General features: G+C 40.2%; 1 protein-coding gene across 6 annotated transcripts in view; it reads left to right on the top strand.

Moving 5' to 3' along the window:
* LOC145409182 (large neutral amino acids transporter small subunit 1) overlaps nt 1–13,685 on the top strand; it is a 183,617-nt gene that overhangs the window by 158,867 nt on the left and 11,065 nt on the right. For 3 of the 6 annotated variants that reach the window (XM_080279671.1, XM_080279670.1, XM_080279675.1), the window contains exons 8-9: nt 7,563–7,722; nt 9,010–9,099. In XM_080279671.1, the coding sequence (XP_080135797.1) occupies nt 7,563–7,722; nt 9,010–9,099 (250 nt within the window). Of the gene's footprint in view, nt 1–7,562; nt 7,723–9,009; nt 9,100–12,634; nt 12,727–13,685 lie in introns of all 6 variants that reach the window. The other 3 variants (XM_080279674.1, XM_080279672.1, XM_080279673.1) reach the window with 2 other exon arrangements.

Raw genomic sequence — 13,685 nt, 5'->3', positions numbered from 1 at the left:
TATGTTTCTTCCAGATTGACCAAATAGTTATCGCACAATCACCCGTCAAAGATGCAAAAAAGTTACCAATCCCCCGTGGGCAAAAATAGAAAATGTACAGGAAATGCATTATTTATGGTAAATAATTATATATACATAACTAATGTCAATGTGAAGTGTTCCCTAGGCATTAAATATCAGTCTGGCATATGCCCATGGCAACAAAACAAGCCAGACGAAAAGTGGAGGTGAAGTGTGTGTGGCTGGAGGGGGGAGGAGGGAGGGGGTAGGAGGGAGAGGGGAGAAGGGTTGCTATGCACACACCACTGTAGGGGGTATGTTGGGGTATGGTTGGTTGGGAGGGGACAATGTGGAGATGATGCAATGGGGCTGAAGGAGGTAAAGTGACGGTGGTGGTGGGGGTTCCTTCTCCCCCACCTTAGGGGGCCAATCATGCCATACCACCCCAGACATTCTAGTTCTCATTGGTCTGATCCCATATATGGCACCAAAGGGGTGGAGTTACCCTCCCCAAGGTTTTTGTGTGTCTTTATTGATCTTGCGGGATAGGCTGGCATGTCAAATTACACAAAAGCACGATCGTGCGGCATAAGTCTTTAGGGGTTAAGTACAACTGGTCATGAATAGTAAATGATTCCTTTTTTTTTGTTTGATATCAGGATTGGTAGTCAGTAAATGTATACTGTGAGTTAATTTAATATTAGTATACAGTGCTGTATATCTGACCACTACCTGGTGGAGGGAAAGTTAAGAGTAGGTAAGAGATGGGTGAGAGCTAGGAGGGTTAGGTGTGGCAGGGAGGTTTTGAAAGTGAGTGAGTTGGATAAAAGAGAGAAAAAGATAGAGTATCAGGAGAAATTGAAAGATGAGTGGAACGCAGTGAAAGATCGGGAAAATGGCAGCGTGGAGGAGGAATGGCAGTTGTTTAAGAGTGCTGTGGTGGGGCATGCAGAAGAGGTGTGTGGTGTGAGACGTGTGGGTGGTGGTGTAAGAAAAGGAAGTGAATGGTGGTGCGAGGAAGTAAGTATGGCTGTGGCTGAGAAGAGATGGGCATATGAAGTGTGGCTGCAGAGGAAGGATGAGATGTCATATGAAAGGTATAAGGAAAAGAGGAATAGAGCGAGAAGGGCTGTGCGTGATGCTAAAGTGGCAGCAGATGAGAGGTGGGGTAGGCGGCTGACAGAGAATTTTCAACAGAATAAGAAAATGTTTTGGAAGGAGGTGAAAAGGGTGCGAAAGGGAGAGTCTGGGAAGGAAGAACGAGTAAAAGCAGAGGATGGAAGGATGTTAATTGAGATGGATGCAGTAAGGAAGAGATGGGCAGAGTATTTTGAAAGATTGTTAAATGTAGAGGAGGAAAGGGTGGCTGAGATTGTGGCAGATGGAAGGGTGCAAGGAATAAATGTGTTGGGAGAGTTGAATGATTCTTTGATCACAAAGGAAGAAGTGGAGAAGGCAGTAAAGGATATGAAAACAGGGAAAGCTGCAGGTATGGATGGGTGTGCTGTGGAATGCCTGAAGGGTGGTGGAGTGACTATTGTTGACTGGTTAGTAAGATTGTTGAATGTGTGCTTTGAGAAAGGTATGGTGCCAATTGACTGGGCAAGTGCTTGTGTGGTCCCGTTGTATAAAGGCAAGGGTGATAAGTATGAATGTACTAGCTTTAGGGGTATAAGTCTGTTGAGTGTTGTAGGTAAAGTGTATGGTAGAGTGTTAATTATGAGAGTTAGAGAGGGTACAGAGGGAGTGATTAGTGATGAGCAGTGTGGCTTTAGGAGAGGGAGGGGATGCGTTGATCAGGTGTTTGCTGTGAGACAAGTGTGTGAAAAGTATTTAGCGAAAGGCAAGGATGTGTTTTGGGCATTTATGGATTTAGAGAAAGCGTATGATAGAATTGATAGGGAGGCTTTGTGGACTGTTTTAAGATTGTATGGACTTGATGGTAGGTTACTAAAAGGGGTGAAAAGTTTTTATGTAAATAGTAGAGCGTGTGTAAGAGTGGGAAATGCTGTGAGTGATTGGTTTCCCGTGAGAGTGGGGCTGCGACAGGGATGTGTGATGTCGCCTTGGTTGTTTAATATTTACATGGATGGTGTTGTAAGGGAGGTGAATGCAAGAGTTTTAGGTGGTCTGAGTCTGGTAAATGTTGATGGAGGAGAGTGGAATCTGAAGCAGCTGCTGTTTGCAGATGATACTGCACTGGTGACTGATTCAGAGGAGAGATTGAGACAGTTGGTAGAGGAGTTTGGAAGGGTGTGTGAAAGGAGGAAATTGAAAGTAAATGAGAATAAGAGTAAAGTGATGAAGTGTACGAGGTTGATAGATGGTAGGGGGATGAATATAGTTTTGAATGGTGAGTTGCTTGAGGAGGTAGATTGCTTTAAATATCTAGGGTCACATGTTGCTGTGGATGGAAGAATAGATGCAGAAGTGAAGTTTAGAATAAATGAAGTAGGAAAGGTGCTGGGAGGAATGAAAAAAGTGTTTAAATGTCGTTCGCTTAGAATGGATGTAAAGAGACGGCTGTATGAGGGTGTTGTGGTACCGACTGCATTATATGGGGCTGAAACATGGAATGTGGGTGTAACAGAGAGGAAAAGTTTGAATGTAATGAAGATGAGATGTCTGAGGAGTATGTGTGGAGTGACGCGTATGGATCGAATGCGAAATGATGAAGTGCGAAGGAGAACTGGAGTTGTTCGGGAGATGGCTGGTAGAGTTGAGCAGAGGGTGTTGCAATGGTTTGGGCATATGGAGAGAATGGATAATGAACGATTGGTGAAAAAGATAACTAGATCTGATGTGAGAGGTGTAAGGCTGAGAGGGAGACCACGAATAGGATGGATGGACAGTGTGAAGAGAGCACTGGATGCGAGAGGGATGTCTGTTGAGCAAGGAAGAGTGGCTGTGCGTGACAGAAATAAATGGAGAGAAATTGTGAATGAATAAGTGATGACGCAGCCCTGAGGGAATATTCTCCCGCATTTGGTCTGATCAGCTAGTCAGGTCAGGTGCGGGTAAGGGGATGGGTCTGTTATGATGTGGCAGGGGTAAACCAGTTCTGCTGTCAGGCCCTGCTGCGGATGTCACTGATTGCATTGCGCAGTTGACCCTTGTGCGGTGTGATGCGGTGAGGATCTGTCCGTTCTCCCCTTTGGGGCTAAGATGCGAATGAATGTGTTTGAATGGATGAGTAAATGGAGAGTGAGTTGTCCTGTCTCGGCTACCTCCCTTTCCTTTTTTTTTTTTTTTTTTTTTTTTTTTTTTTTTTTTGTGTCCGACTCTGGGCATAGGCTTCACAGCCTGCTATCAAGGCCCAGCAGTCCTCCTACATACCATACACCTCTACATGTCACCACTTCGGCGCTAACACCCACCGTCCATATTGAATACATGCTAGGGCTGTCTCATACAGGACTGGTGTATTGGTATGAGCGGGGGTATTTTTACGACATGTCGGCGGGTCTTCTGGTAGATCAGTAAAGCCTTATTTAATGAAATTCAAATCCTTAAACTGTTCCCTGCCCCAGCCGGGATTCGAACCTGGGTCCGTAAGGACTGCAGGCCACCTCTCTACTGATTGAGCCACCGCCTTGGGGGAAGCAGCCTAGGTATATAGATAGATAGATAGATACAGTGCTGTGCTTGTATTTTATATTTAGTATGCCAGCACTGTTCATTATACATGTAATATACTTTTAAAGTAATAGTACAGTACTGTATTATTTACATGGCCCAAAATTATGCTCTTGTTATGCATATGATGTTCTTTGTATTGCCTTGATGTGTTTATTTTTTGTACAGTGGAATTGTTGTATTTACATCATTGTTAGTGCAGTCTTTTGTATTGGCAGCCCTTTACCAAAGCATTTCTGACGCTTTCCATCCCTTTGCCCCAACCCTTGAAATCTGTACACCTCTCTCCAATCGTTCTAATTCTTTCTTTCCTCCATCTTAATCTCCATATTGACCCTTTCTCTACCCTTCTAACCTTTCTTCTGTCTTCCATCAGCCAACTAACTCATGTACCTGCTGCCTTCCCTATTTTCTACCCTATTCCTAAGTACTGTACTTCTCTTTCTGCTACTGCTTGCTTTTCTTTTCCCCAGACCTCTACCTTCCTCTCTTTCTTTCCTCCTGCCTTCCAAATTCCTGCCCTCCTCCCTCTTCTTATGTGCTCTTCTTACTGTCCCTTTTCCCCTTGCAGTGATGACTCTGCACTGATAAGGTAGAGAGAGTAGGGTAGAGAGGAGGAGGATGGGATTGGGGAAAAGGATAGGGGGATAACAAGGAGGGGTGAGAGAAAGGTACAGAAGAGACGGAATGGAGAAAAGAAGGGTAAGGACATGGATGAAGGGGAGTAAGAATGGTGGAGAGGATGAGAATGGGAAGGAGGAGAAGAGTGGAGAATGGGATTAAATGGAAAGAGAAGGGTGAGGAAGTGAATGAAAGGAAATGAGAATGGTAAGGAAGTGGACAGAGGGGAAGGAGAGTTGGAAGGTACATAAGGCTGCAGAGCTACCTGGCTGTATTGGTGCCATCATGTGAATATGTAAGGAAGATGAAGTAGTAGGTGTTTAGAAGGAAGCCTCATCAAATTAGGCAATCATTTTAGCAGGAACACCGACCCACTCAACACTAGTATAATGAATATAATGCCAAAAAGCAAAAATCCTTAAATAGGGTTTCTTTAATGTAAGGGTGTTTAGGAGGTAAAAAAGGTTCAATTTGAGGAAAACCCAAACCAGTGAAATATTCTGTGTATGTATATGTGCTTCACATTTGTTATTTCTATTTTCATTTATTGATATCAAAACCAAATACTATAGTGGCAATTATTGTGACACTGTATTACCAAAGGAAGTAATTAGTACTTTGTTTCCCTATCTTTTAGAGCTCCATATGGTCCAAGATTCTTGCAAATGGGAATTTGCATGGAAAATGCTTACCACATTGCCCTTTGCCTACTTGCTTGTCATTGCAAAGCTCATAGATTTAGATGTTTGGGTTCCCTTCTTCTGTGGTAGGTGGGGACATTCACCATCCACTCACTTGATGTAGTGCTGCTCTCGGATATCTGCCCTTTCCTCTCCTCCATCCTTCTTTCCTTCCATCAAATTCTGTCTTTCTTTCCTTCATTCTTTCTGTGTCCCTCTGCCTATAGGTGACTTTACACTCCCTCTTGTGTCTTTCTTTCCTTCATTCTTTCCTCTTCCTTCTGCCTGTGGGTGACTCCACACTGGGTGACAAGCCAAATGGTTTCCTGTACACCAGGAAACCATTTGCTACGCTGGGTGGTAACCATAAAACCAAATTTTGGCGCCTGGTGGTTTAATAAGATTGAGCCAGTGAAGGTTTATATCCAAGGGATGGTTGTGGTTTATTGCTCACGTAATGCCACGCAGGGATGAGTGAGGCTGGTCACTCTCATCTACAATATCAGGACCAACTTGCTTAGCCCTGGGCTTCTGTGCTTCTTATGGGGCAAAGTAGGATTAGATGATGAATGGATGATATGAATGCATGGTTCCCTTCTTACTTAACCATTGAAAATTCCCCAGTACAGGTAACTCGCACGGAACACGATCTCACGGAACGCGCTCGCAATTATACACGGTAAGGGCTGGGATACATATAAGACAACGTAAGATTAAAAAACCATTATGAAAACTACAAATTAACGCAGGAGAGGCCTTTGAAAGATCAAATCCTCGAACGTCACCGCAGCGCGCGGTTTGTTTTGATTACGTGACGATCTAGGCGGGAAATTATTCAGTGAGTGAGACATTCCCGAGTACAGTAGCACAGTATTTGTAAGTTAAATATTTACAGTACTGTACTGTTCTGGTAAGTTTATGTGCAACTTAAAGTACTATTAAATAACGTTAAATCAAGAAATAAAGTCTTATAACCAGTTTACCTGATAGGTGTCAGAATATTGCCTTTTTTATTTGTTCGTTTTTTCCACAGTACTGTACAGTATTTGTAAGTTAAATATTTACTGTTCTCGTATGTACTGTACTTGTAAGCACTTAAATAAAGTTAAATTATTAAATAAAGCCTTGTAACCATTTAACCCGAATTATATGATTGCCCATGATCGGCGTCGGAATATTGCCTTTTTTGTTTGTTCGTTAAACTCTTACTGTACTGCTTTTCTACAGTACAAACTGTATTTGTAAGTTAAATATTTACTGTTTTGGTATGTACTTGTAAGCAATTAAAGCATTAAATAAAGCCTTGTAACCAGTTAACCTAATTTATATGATTACCCATGATCGGCGTCGGAATATTGCCATTTTTGTTTGTTCATTAAAGACTTATAATAAGAGAAAAATACATTTTTGTCTGGGTATCTTTACCTATTTGCTCAGGTTTGCTGTAATGGTTTGGATCATTTGATGCAATGCAACTTGTAGAAAACTGTGAAAACTTTCGGGAAGTGAACGAAAATCTGGGACATGAGACTGACCTTGACTTCACCCTCTCATGTATGATATGTCAGTTCACCTCCTGCTGTCGTGATGAGTGGATGTACGATTTTTCGCTCGTGGCCATGCCTAACCACACATAGTTACACCCATTATCTCGACCCAGACAGAAAATACAATCTTTTTCCTCCCTTGCAAAACACAAACAACCACCCTGTTTACGAGACAGCAATATATATTGCGAAAATAACAAGGTAAAATGATAAAGATGAACGTAAAATGATAAAGATGAACATGTTATGACGAAAGAAGTACGTTTTCCCAGTCTGTAAACGTATTTATTTCTGCTTTGTATCTGTATTGGTAATAATTAGACTTATTGTTGGTTCTGAAACTGCATTACGATTCTATTTTTAGCCATTCTCGTGGTGTGGGAGCTGGAAGTTGTGACACAACTTCCTTATTGCTAATCGGACTGACCCTCCACTTTATTCTCCCGTGGCAGAGTCTAGCTTTGGAGGATGTGCAGTTTTCTCATTTAGGACTGAAAATTCAACTCTTTCGCTCCCTTTTCCAAGCATGGGCACAACGATAACGTAAAAAATAACTCGAAACTACCATAAACATATATCAAAAAGGTCAAAATGTATTCATAACATTTTTTTTTTCCAGCCATTCCTAACAGTACTGAAATCATTCAATATCACAGTACTGCATTTCTAAGTTAAATATGTACTGTTCTGGTATGTACTTGTAAGTTAAAGCACTGGTACCAGTTAACCTGATTTATAAGATTACCTATGATCGGCGTCGGAATGTTTCCTTGTGTTTACTTACAGTATTTGTGTGTTGAAGTTTTGCTGTGGAGTACTGTATTTGTGAGTTATAACATTAAATAAACCTTCTAACCACTTAAAGTGCTTTCTAGTGATTACCAGTGACAGATAACAGCAAAACAACACATTTGGGGGGTCTAGGGAGCAAAATACGGAGTAGTTTAAATATACGCGATTTCGCACCTAACACGGCACCGTAGGAACGAAACCCACGTGTTCCGTGCGAGTTACCTGTACATCATATATATAGCACACTGGTCATGAAGAGGTAAATTTACCATTCTCCCATTTGCAGATATCCATTGGATTGGCAGTGCTGTGTGTGCCATGGCTGCGCTGGAAGCAACCTAACCTTAAACGACCTATCAAGGTGCACCTGGTGTGGCCCATCCTCTACATCCTGGCCACCATCCTTATCACCGTCGTCCCCATGCAGGCTGCCCCACTTGAGACTGGTATGTGCAGAGGAGCAATGAGGGAATCACAGGACATGCATATATGGTCAAGTGACTCAGTACATTAGCTCTTTTCTTTATGCTTTTGACAGTTCCCATGTTGTTCTTGGCCTTATTAAGCCACCTACATTCCTAGTGTGGCCTGCCTCTAGTAAGTACAGTGTATGTAACAGTGTAATGCCAAACATTGTAATGTCAGCCATTGATTAATTTCCATTACAAAAAGTTTACTTAAATGCTTGTATCTTGTGTTAATTTTTGTAGAGTCTACGCTTAAATCATAAACTGATTTATTACATATATTTTGATGAAATTTATGTAACGTGGTAGGTGGGGGCACTTACCATCCACTCACTCGATATAGTGCTGCTCTCAGGTGACTGCCCTTTCCTATCTTCCTTCCTTCCTCTTCTGTCTTTCTCTCCTTCTTTCATTCCTCTTCTGTCTGTGGGTGACTCAACACTGAGTGACATGCCAAATGGAGTCCTGTACACCAGGAAACCATTTACTACACTGGGTGGTAACCATATAACCAAACTATGGCACCTGGTGGTTTAATGGGTAATTAAGGCGCTCCAGCCAGATTGATCCTGTGTAGGTTTATATCCAAGGGATGGTTGGGGTTTATTGCTCATGTAATGCCTCTCAGGGATGAGTGGGGCTGGTCATTTTCATCTTAAATGTCAGGACCAACTTTCCTAGTCCTGGGCTATTATGCTCCTCATGGGGCAGCACAGGATCAGATGATGATGATGATGATGATGATGATGATGATGATGATGATGATGATGATGATGATGATGTATTACATTGGCTCTTTTCTGTGCAAATACCTTTTTATGCTTTGGTGCTGCAGGTAACAACTTTCTAGGCATCAGAACTTAAATTCTACAGAAGATGCAGTAGTACTGAAGTTTGGGAATGCTGTGCTCTTCTAGCTAGGATTGCTTCTATGTGAACTAAACTCTTTGGTGTCAGGACAAATAAAAGACCCAAGTGAACCTGTCTCAGCTAAAAGGGTCATTATTTTCAGTCTGCCAACCTCTTGCTTTAGCTTAATCTTCCTACTCTTGGACAATATTCTTCAGCTAAGTCAAGACCTTTCCTATTGAAGTAGTCAATGAAAGACATAATTAACCCCTTCTCTTCAAAAGTCTCTTTAAAGCTGAGTAAAATTGCTTGAAGGCAGCAAGAATAAAGCAAAAAAAATCACTAATGAAGCAGTTGATAAGAAATTGAATGTCACTGAATGTTGTGTAGGTTGTGACCCCCATCCTTATCCCACAGGTATTGGTGTGGCCATCATCTCCACTGGCATCCCTGTCTACCTCATCTTTATTAAAATGAGGAAGCCCAAGTTTATCCAGGAGGCACTGAGTAAGTCCTTTTGTACTCATGCCATTCATGAGCACTTTTGTGTAGCTTCTTGAACTTTTCTTTTAATGTTATGTGGTACATCTAAATAACATGTCTCATTGATTCAACTGATCATTTAAATTTCTTCTAAGCCAACTGTGAATTAATGTTGTACCAGTACAGTACTAAACTTTCTTCTTTGGGGGGAAGGGGGATGGAGGAGTCCTGTTGCTGTAAGGGAATTTTCCTTTCTTTTTATGTCATCAGATACTTATGTAGAAAACTAGTGACTTCCCTTTCAAGTAAATCATGGCAAAGTGACTGTTTTTTCATATTGATATAAGTGTTCATGTGTGAGATGCCCACCATATGAACTGAATAGCTTCTTTTTTACTTACACTTGTGTATACAGAATTTTTATAAAAAAATTCTGGTAGATGTTAACATTCTTAACATGTTAAAAACTATATAATTCCTCTAGTTCTCAGATACAAAATTTTGTTTTTCAAAGTTCAAGAAGCTTCACTTTCTTGTTTGTGACCTTTGTTGTGCAACATGAACAGCTGTGCAAGTGTGCAAAACTTAACCCATGAAATGTGGCAAGCCAGGCAACATCTTTTGGAATACAGTACAGTTATGTCTTTCTCAGCCAGAAACATTGATCCATAACCATTCAGTACACAGCATGCATAAAACTGGATTGCAGCATTTCCTTCCTCCCTTCACAGAGCACATCTTTCCATCAAGTAAGATATGACCTGTGAATGCATTTGGATGATTACTTTTCCCAGTTTGCCTGGATGATGCCATATGAAAGCACTGGTTAATTGTTGCCTTAATAACTCAATTATTTTTAAGTTTATGCCCGTCATAGTATCACCTGAGTTTAGGGAGAGGTGGTGGCCAAGTGATCAGAGAAATGATCTTTTGTTTGAAAGGAATGGAGTTCGATTCCAGGCAGGATCAGAGGATGATCTGATGCTTTGACTTTTGTCAAGCCAAACTGCTGTTCTGGTCATCCACAAGGCCTTTCAACATGGTATAAAAACATCCCAGCAAAATCCTTCACACCAGTCATGAATTAGACAGCTCCAGCTTGTATTCTTTATGGACAATGGGTATTAAACTCCAGCTTGATGACATGTGAAAGTGTGAGGCACAGAAGAGGCCTGTTGGGCCTTATGAAATAGACTGTCAAGTCTATGGCCAGAGTAGAACATATAAAATATAAAAACATAATAAAATTCCCTGGTCCTGTTGTAGGTTACTAAATGGGGTAGGAGCATGGTGCTACAGACCCTTGTACCCTTGTGTTAATGTAGAAACTGATGACTCACTCAAAGTCATGGTGTTGCAAGCAGCTTAGAGAAACAGGAGGCAGATTATAATGGACCACCTTCTCTGATTCATATCTGAAAGAGAGAAAAGAGCTGTGCTATACATGGGCATAGTTGGGTGAGGGGGTGGGGGGCTTTTGTAGCAGCATACTGTATGCTGAATAGGAATGTAGCCATTTAGTTATTAACTTATATTTTCATTTTTCCATTCAGAGAGTAATGATTGTTTCCTGTGTTGTTTTCTTTACTGTTTAACACATGATACATTTTTATTAGTCAATATATTATTATAATACTATCCAAGCAGCTCTATCTTAGTAATAATGATAACCAAAAGTTCTTCTCATGACAAAATCTGGGCTGAATCCCTGGTGCTGTAGACTGTCTTCCTTCATGGACATATGGAAAGGAAGGGTAAAATGAGAGCTGAAGTGAAGACAGTGACAAAAAATAAATCATATCTCTACACTGTATATTGATCTTTATTAGAATAAGATTCTCCATGATGAACCTCACAAGACCTCTATTGACATCCAACCTGTAATTTGATCTTCAGAATCAGTTTTGCCTAGGGGCTACTAGTGCTGTAGATTAGAAATGTTTGGTTAGGTGAGAGATCTTATTGTATATAAGTGTACTCTGCTGTGTTTCAGCCATGACTGAAAAAAAAAAATTACCTGAGATGTTGCCAATGTTTGGGTTAATATTTTGTTTGAGACCAGTTGGTAGCCTGTGCAGTGGTTTTGAACTAAACCTGAACAGTGCTTGTGTTGGCAGTAACCCATTTATATGCCACTCATACCTGCACCTTCCACAGTTTTGAGGCTTGTTGGGCCATATGTGTATGTGGTTTCTTTGGAGTACTATTCAAGTGCAATAAGTTTTTATTGTATATATTTTTTTCACTCATATTCATTTGCTGTGTTGGCAACTAAGGATTTTCATCAGTGCTGCCAGTTTTTGCCACACCAAACAAATAAGAGACCTGTGTCAAGATTGACTAATTTAAATATCTTTATAGGTCAGTTCCTAACATGCTGATAATTTTAACTCCCTTGAATCTGGAGACAAATATTTTTCTAGTTCTTGCTAATTCCAGATGATTATATTAAGTGTAGGAAGGATCTCTAGTAATGAATGGGTTAAAGAAGGCTGTATTGAACTCCTCCATTCGGAAAAGCCTGTCCAAACATGAATAAAATCATCTGGAGATAATAAGAGCAAAACATATCTTAAATCATGAGGTTGAAGGTGTTAAGCACAGTGGAATTTTAGCAGTTCTCTCCTTGATTTTGGTAGTGCTGTATTGATTTTGTACCCAGACTAGCAGTCATAAAATGCACATTTCCTTAGGTGCCTACATGATCCCTTATCATATGTATTTTTTTTTTTTTTTTTTTTTTTTTACTAAACTGATTTTATTTTCAGAATTTTTTGTTAATGGTAATGCTGCTGCTGTGTTTTTTGCATTATTACTGAATACTTCTCTCATTACTGTAAATCACAGCATTTATTATTACAGTTTGTTTGAGGTCCCCTACAGTTTTGAAATATTTTATGTAGATAACCAAATGAAAACAGTTGACTTCGAGAAGACAGAAGATGTATCTATGACAATAATTGCTATTTCCAACATCATAATTTTTGTTGTAATTGTCCAGAAAATTATTGTCTAGTGTCACCTCTGATCTATGGTGTATCTCTCTAGTATCAAAGGTTATACACCATAATAGGAATCACAACTTGTTTAATCTAATGAATGAATTGAACTTAGCCACTGTTTATGAGTTCATTATATATAGCAAGAAAGAGTTGTCATTCTTTTTTTCTCATACAGTATACAAAGAGAGATATCAGTACTTTCCTTAAACAGTATACATATATAATATTGCAGTATTTCTGTCATATAGTATACACAGGGAGATATCAGTATTTTCTTAATGCAATATACAAAGACAAATATATCTTCATTTTCTTAATCATGTCTAACAAACAAACTAGTACAGATCCTTCCTTGTTGCTCAGAGTTGGAAGATGACTAGAAACATTACAGTATATACTAACCATTGATTTTAATGGTAATGTCATTGTTAACATTTTTTTTTTATTTTTTTTATTTTTTGTGTGCATCATCCATAGTATGTGTTTGCTAAATTAATGGAGCATTATGTAGCTGGCTATTTATGATGTTTTTGCCCTTTTCCCCCCTACCTTATCAGGCAAGTTTACAGTGGTTATGCAGAAAGTGATGATGGTTGTACCTGCAGAGACGAAAGATAATTGAGATGTTGTAGTTGGACGTAACATGTAGGTAGTGGTGTCAACCAAAGTCTGTTCAGTGTCAAGATGTGATGCATGTGTCCAGTCACAGCCACTCCTTGAACCAATCACTCTGTCTTTCTTGAGCAAGTGTTGTCTTCTTTACCTGTACACTAGATGATGGAACTGGGTGTCTAAGGAAAAGTGTACCAAACTGCTGAAGGTTGTTCTTGGGTCAATTTTAGGTACTGAATGTTGTGTTGACATGGGTTCAGTTCTCAGCCATGTGGGAGCTACAGTTACTAAAGAGCAGGTGAGCTAAAATGGTCTCCCTCTTAATTCACCAATAAGGCCATTTTGTAGGTCTGGAATGGTTGAGAATTAGATCCATGTTGACATAGCACTTATTACCCAGAATTAGCCCACAATTGGTGGAAAGAGACACCTTCATGTGGTGGCATTAGTACAGTGTAACTGGGCAACAGAGCTGCCTGGTTATACAGACATTCCTCAACTCTGTCATTGTCCCCCAAAAGGACAGTTGACAGCATGAGGACACCTTCAGTCTACAGTTCACTGGGTTCGTGTCCAGATGAGCCGAGGTCCATAACAACAACAACAACTTCAAAAGCAGACTAAGAATAACCTCCAGAAATCTGGCACACTTTTCCCAGAACACCCTGTATGTGGTGACTATCACATGTAGTGGCGTTGCACAAATCACACTCCCCTCTCTGTATTATATTGTGCACCTAATGTTCTGTATCAGATTTCTTGACAGCTGCTTCGATTATCCATTGTTAACATTTTGCTTGCCAGATTAACATCCTGACTCCAGGGGATGTGCTTTGTAGCGTATTCCTGCTGCCACCAGACATTTCTGTTGTTATTCGGTTAAGGAAGGCCATATGTATTCACAGAGTTAAGACTACATCAAACCCCTTCCATTTAAAAAGTCTGTTATAACTTGAATATTATAATCAGTAGAGGGCAAGAATAAAATGCAAAAGA

This window comes from Coenobita brevimanus, chromosome 80 (genome assembly GCF_032717465.1).
Source record: "Coenobita brevimanus isolate Jiangsu-jjx chromosome 80, ASM3271746v2, whole genome shotgun sequence".
Taxonomy (NCBI): Eukaryota; Metazoa; Arthropoda; class Malacostraca; order Decapoda; family Coenobitidae; genus Coenobita; species Coenobita brevimanus.
Note: the sequence above shows the minus strand (reverse complement) of the source record. Positions and strands in the feature narration are given on the sequence as shown.